This window comes from Malurus melanocephalus, unplaced genomic scaffold, assembly GCF_030028575.1.
Source record: "Malurus melanocephalus ecotype Western Australia unplaced genomic scaffold, MMel_1.1 scaffold_900, whole genome shotgun sequence".
NCBI lineage: Eukaryota > Metazoa > Chordata > Aves > Passeriformes > Maluridae > Malurus > Malurus melanocephalus.
The window spans coordinates 78,031-83,736 of NW_026624132.1; the positions used below are offsets into that span (position 1 = coordinate 78,031).

The 5,706-nt window shown below is 53.0% G+C and overlaps 1 protein-coding gene across 1 annotated transcript in view; it reads left to right on the plus strand.

Annotated features, from left to right (window-relative positions):
• The window catches only part of WLS (Wnt ligand secretion mediator), a 14,775-nt gene that overhangs the window by 5,059 nt on the left and 4,010 nt on the right, over positions 1-5,706 (plus strand). The window contains exons 3-10 of the mRNA XM_057386014.1: positions 723-847; positions 1,290-1,451; positions 2,163-2,299; positions 2,639-2,807; positions 2,977-3,074; positions 3,600-3,663; positions 3,851-3,994; positions 5,261-5,344. Of these exons, the coding sequence (XP_057241997.1) occupies positions 723-847; positions 1,290-1,451; positions 2,163-2,299; positions 2,639-2,807; positions 2,977-3,074; positions 3,600-3,663; positions 3,851-3,994; positions 5,261-5,344 (983 nt within the window). The remainder of the gene's footprint in view (positions 1-722; positions 848-1,289; positions 1,452-2,162; positions 2,300-2,638; positions 2,808-2,976; positions 3,075-3,599; positions 3,664-3,850; positions 3,995-5,260; positions 5,345-5,706) is intronic.

Below are 5,706 nucleotides of genomic sequence, written 5' to 3' on the forward strand. Positions count from 1 at the left end.
GAGTTTGGTGCCCTACAAAAGGAGGCTGGGCTGTACCACACACATGCTCGTTTTGGAGCACATTCCACGTTCAGAGCCTTCCCTGGGATCTGTGCCTGGTAAACAGGAGGATTTTCCAGCTGGTGCAGCTGGTACAGACTTGTCTCGGGTTTTTGAGCATGTTGATGTGTTGCTCTTTGGCAGCCTCAGCTGCAAATCCAGTGCATGAACTTGCTCAGCTACATCCTCAAGGAGCTTGTTCCAGCCTGAATAAGCCTGTCCCAGCCTCATTCCCTCCTAGCAGGAGCACCTTTCCAAGCAGTTCTGTCCCAGACTGTCCCTGTGAACAAGTCCAGGAGGGGCCAAGCTCCTGGTTCTACATGGATGTGTGACCTTGCTGGGCCACGAGCTCCATGTGTGTCACTGACGTGCAAGCTGGAATATCTGCAGGGGCAGGAACAAGTCAGGGCAGGCGTGGGCAAGCAGGGGAGGCCTCCAAAGTGTTCTGTAGGGGAGGAAGAGCTTTAAAATATTCTGTAGAGGAATGGAGGGCTCCAAAGTCTCCTGTAAAACAACTTAAGCTAAACACGACATATTGAAAACATCAATGTTGTGTGCAGTTGGTTCTGAGTTTTTTTCCAGCAAAGCCAGCATAGCTCGACTTCATTTATTATCTTCATCAAGGSACTTTGTGTAGTGTTTTTTAATTAYTCTGGAAACCTCCTGTCTCCTTGCTGTTGCAGAGGAAAATGCAGAGATCACGCTGGATGTGTCMCTGGCCTATCGTGACGACATGTTCGATGACTGGGAGGAAATAGCACATGCCATAGAGATCAGGAAGCTCAAGTGCACCTTTGGCTCTCCAAAAGTAAGGAATTTTCATGACACTGGTGGTGGGGATGAGTGGGAGTTGTCSTCTTCCCAATCACAGAACCACACAATTGCCCTTTCCATGAAAAAACTTTCTCCAATATCCAACCTAAACTTCTGCTGGCGCAACTTGAGGCTGTTTTCTCTTTTCCTATCACTTTTTACTTGGCTCCACTCTCCTGTGAGGGAGTTTCTGRGGGCTCATCACAGAAGGCTCCCATTAAAGTCCGAAATGTGAACATGTTTGAGGTCAAACCTTATTTACTCAGTGATCCTAAACAATCAAAAGCGTGAGGAAAAATGCCCCCCAGCCACTGTCTTGCTCTGGAATTGGCAAACAGGCTCCCAGTGCTCCCAGTGCTCCCAGTGCTCCCAGTCTGAGGGCTCCTGGAGTGCTGGTCCCCCAGGACTGAGGGTTGTGCTCTGTGCCCCTCCTGCAGACCGTGGAGTCCGAGGGCCGGCACTACGACTGTGACTTCCTGCCCTTCATGGAGATTGGCAGCGTGGCACACAAGTACTACCTCATCAACATCCGCCTGCCCGTCAACGACAGGAAGGGCATCAACGTGGGCATCGGYGAGATCAAGGACATCCGCCTCGTGGTGAGTGTCCTGGCTGTGCTCTTCCTCCTGGGTTGTGTGCCCGAGCTCCTGCACCTCCAGCAGGACTGCCCTCCTCCCTGGGACACCCTCTGTGCCTGCTCTTCTGAGGAGCCCTCCCCAAACCTCCAGAGCTGGCCTTTTCCCGCACCTCCAAGCTCCTGTGTCTGCTTCCCACGCCAGTCCTGGTGGAGGGAGTGAGGAGGAGCAGAGCCCAGAGAGAGCCTGGTGTTCCCTGGGCCGTGCAGGCGCCTGGCAAGGCTGGCAGTGATCGTGGCTCTGCCCTCCCTCGGGGCTCGGTGAGCAGGGATGCTTTCCCAGCTGGAGGCCCTCCCACCACGGCTGCGGTGGCTGCAGACGGCGGTGGGAGGGYGCGTGGCTGGAGAAACACGTTAATGAGCCAATGCTCTTCCCACCAGGGGTGACTTGGCTCTCTGAGTATCTCGTTACTTGTCTGGAAGTAATTCCGCCGGCTTTTTCCGTGCTGTGTCAGAATTCCCTCTCTCCGTCGCTGTGGAAGCCSTGTCTGTTGGCATTTGTTCTCAGACCTTCTGGAACTTGCCCAGGTGGCCTGTGGGCTCAGTGGGCACCGCTCCTTGTCCATTGTTGGCCAAACCATCTTCGGGATTCACCTCCACATGTGTCCCTCATATCACTCCTGTGAGGAGCAGCACAGAATGCCCACATTAAACCTGGTACCCTGGTTTTCCTCAGGGCATCCACCAAAAYGGAGGCTTCACCAAGGTGTGGTTTGCCATGAAGACCTTCCTGACGCCCAGCATCCTGATCATCATGGTGTGGTACTGGAGGCGGATCACGCTGATGACACGCGCTCCCGTTCTGCTGGAGAAGTGAGTAGGGGCCCGTGGTGGCCCAGGGGACATTGAGCAAGGGGACCCTGCTGAGGTGGCCGTTGATCCCAGGCACAGCCCATGGGATCCATCTCCTCCCTCCACTAAGGCACACTGGGAGCTGGAAACATTCAAAACTTCTCTTTTCTTTCCCATTAAACCCCCGGAGAAGGAGGAGCTGCTCTGAGGAGCTCAGTCCTAGTGGGTTTGATGGCAGGTGGTGGCACTTTTGAACATGGATTTGGGATTTCCTTCTGTTGCTTTCCACACATAGCTTTGTATTTTGGGCTCTGTCCTGCCCTTGAACGCTGGACAGAGATGGTGCTTGTGCCTCTCCAGGGTCATCTTTGCTCTGGGAATTTCCATGACGTTCATTAACATCCCCGTGGAGTGGTTTTCCATCGGATTTGACTGGACGTGGATGCTGCTCTTTGGAGACATTCGACAGGGCATCTTCTAYGCCATGCTGCTCTCGTTTTGGATCATCTTCTGTGGGGAGCACATGATGGTGAGTACCACAGCCACAGGAAGGCGATTTCCAGCCCCRCTTCCAGGAAAACCTGGCAGCTCTCTTGTTGATGGTTGGAAATGCTGCTGTGGGGACTTGCACCAGCTGAGGGGACTCCAGGCTAACTTGCTGTTCCTTTTTTCTCCCCATGTCCCCACTTTGTGACCAGGACCAGAACGAGCGGAACCGGCTCTCGGGGTACTGGAAGCAGGTTGGACCCATCGCCGTGGGCTCCTTCTGCCTCTTCATCTTTGACATGTGTGAGAGGTGGGCACAGCTCCAAGGCCCAGGCTGGGCCATCCCAGAGCAGAGGCTCCTGGTCACCCCCTGCAGCAGGGACCCACAGTTTAACCCCATGGCTGGGTGCATGGCCCCATCTCACCCTGGAGAGGCTCCTGTGGGTGCTCCAAAGAGTGCTGGCAGTAGAAATGCTTCCCTTCTCACCTCCTCCTCACCCACATGGGAAAGCAGCACAGCTGGCTCTTCCCATGCAGAACTTTGGGAAAAGGTTCTTCTGTCCCCAGAGGGTGCTGGCACTGCCCAGGTTCTCCAGGGAATGGTCCCAGCTCTGAGGCTGCCAGAGCTCCAGGAGCATTTGRACACCMYTCYTAGGGATGCASAGTGGGGGATTGTTGGGGTGTCTGGGAAGGGGAGGAATTGGAACAATAATCCCTGTGGGTSCTTCCAGCTCAGGATATTCCCTGATTCCCTGATTCCCAGACTGCAGAGGGGACATGGGGCCCTCTGAGCCCATTGGCCTCTGACAGCTGGTGTTTTCTCTCCTCTCTGCAGGGGAGTGCAGCTCAAGAACCCCTTTTACAGCATCTGGACCACCGAGGTGGGCACGGAGCTGGCTGTATCCTTCCCCTGGTTTGTGGGAGAGGGARGTGCTCCCTCCTGCCAGGTCTCTGGGGGTGTGGAAAAACCCCTGCTTTTGGGTGGCACTGCAGGAGATCACAGGGGAACTGGATATGGGAATCACCTGGATCATGTTTTCTAGGATTTCCTGTTAGTACCATTTTCCCTTAACTTCCTCTGCCCAGATGGCCTTTATTATAGTCGCAGGGATCTGCCTGTGCCTCTATTTTCTCTTCCTGTGTTTCATGGTCTTCCAAGTGTTCAGAAACATCAGTGGGAAGCAGTCGAGCCTCCCTGCCATGAGCAAGGCTCGCCGCCTTCACTATGAGGTAAGGGCCCTCCTTGGGGCACAGATTCCTTATTTTTGAAAGATATTTTGGACCTTAGAGTCTATTCTGAGACCCCCTTTATCCATCATCTCCTCATATTTCCATTTCTCCACCTCTAGTATTAAATTTTTGTTTAATGGGAAGTCTTGCTAAGGCCACCTGGCTTTTCATGGTATAAATTCTGCTTTTTGGGGTTGTCATGTCCTTATGAAGTTGATGGATGGTCAAAGCACAACACATTATCCTCATTTTTAGCCAATGATTTTGTACATTTTTCTGTCCTACCTGATTTGCCTGCTGCCAAACCCAAGGAGCTCACTCTCAATGCTTAGCCTGCTTCTACAGGGGTGTAAATATTTATCCCCAAAGTTACTCTGTTACACCATGGCCACTTCTGCTTTAAACAAGTCAYTATCTCCCATCAGGAATGCACATAAAAAAATCAGAAAATTTGACTTGAGGGCATTTGAAGCAGATATGGAACATTTTTCCCTCTAGCAGGAGGCACAGGGGTTCAGCTTGTCGTGCAGAGCTGCTGCTGCCTTGCCTGACACCCAAACATCTGGGGAGCATGGATCTGGTGTGGAAGAGTTAAATTAATAGTCCTTTGTTGTCGTGGTGTGGCAGGGTAATTACGCAGACACTGACATTTCCACCTAAATTCCAGAACCAGGTTAAAAAAACCCACGCACTCACCCAAAACCAAAAGCATTTGTAAGTAAAAATGTAAAACCAGTGACAGCAGGGGTGGTGGGCAGTGGGATTCCCAGCCAAGGAGTTTGTCTCGGAATTTCCTTTCTGTGAGAGCCAAGCCTGGTTTTCCAGACACCAGAATCGCTGCAGCTCTGTCCCAGCCGGGCTGGGGTGAGGATGAGTGTGGTGAGCCCCCAAGCTGACACACGGCCCGGCCTGTGTTTGTTTTACAAGAGCCAGGAGCTGTTGGGCTGTCCCCTCGTGCCACCTCTGCCACTTAATTAACTGCTGCTCAATCAGGCACGGAGCAAATGTCATGGAAAGGCAGCGCTGTCCAGACGTGCCCACCCCGCGCGGAGCTTCCGGCAGGAGCGCAGACGTGTGGGGAGCRGAGGATATGGGCTGTGCTGAGCACGGCACAGGAGTGGGTGGAGGTTGTTTTGCTTTGGGGTTTCGTGGGTTGGACCCTTGTTTTATTTTTTATTTTTTATCCTCGTGTCTTGTCTATCCTAAAACCCAAAATGGGTTTTGTGGATTCTGTTAATGTGACCAGTGACATTTCTCTCTAAACAGGGGCTGATTTTTAGGTTCAAGTTTCTGATGCTCATCACCCTGGCTTGTGCAGCCATGACCGTCATCTTCTTCATCGTCAGCCAGGTGAGGGATGGCTCTGGGAGAGCATCGGCTGCCGCTTCCCAGCCGCTCCTGACACCAGCTCATCGCTGGTCAGACAGGACTGGCCTGTTCTGAGCACGTTTGATAACAAGTTGCTTTTGAAGAAGTTGTTTTCATTTATTTGAAGCTCTGCCATGCAGTTGCTGAGGCTGGAGCAGGCACAAAGGCCCTTGGCTCCCGGGGAGCGCTGGGGCTGCGCCGTGCGGAAATCGGCCAACAGGGTTTAGTCATTTCTGAGAACTCAGTGAGGGGAAAAGGTTCTGTTCACACAGAAACACTCGGGTGGCTTTGTGTGCCCACGGAGATGTGACAGCATCCAGCCTTCCCCAGGCTGGCTTTGCAGC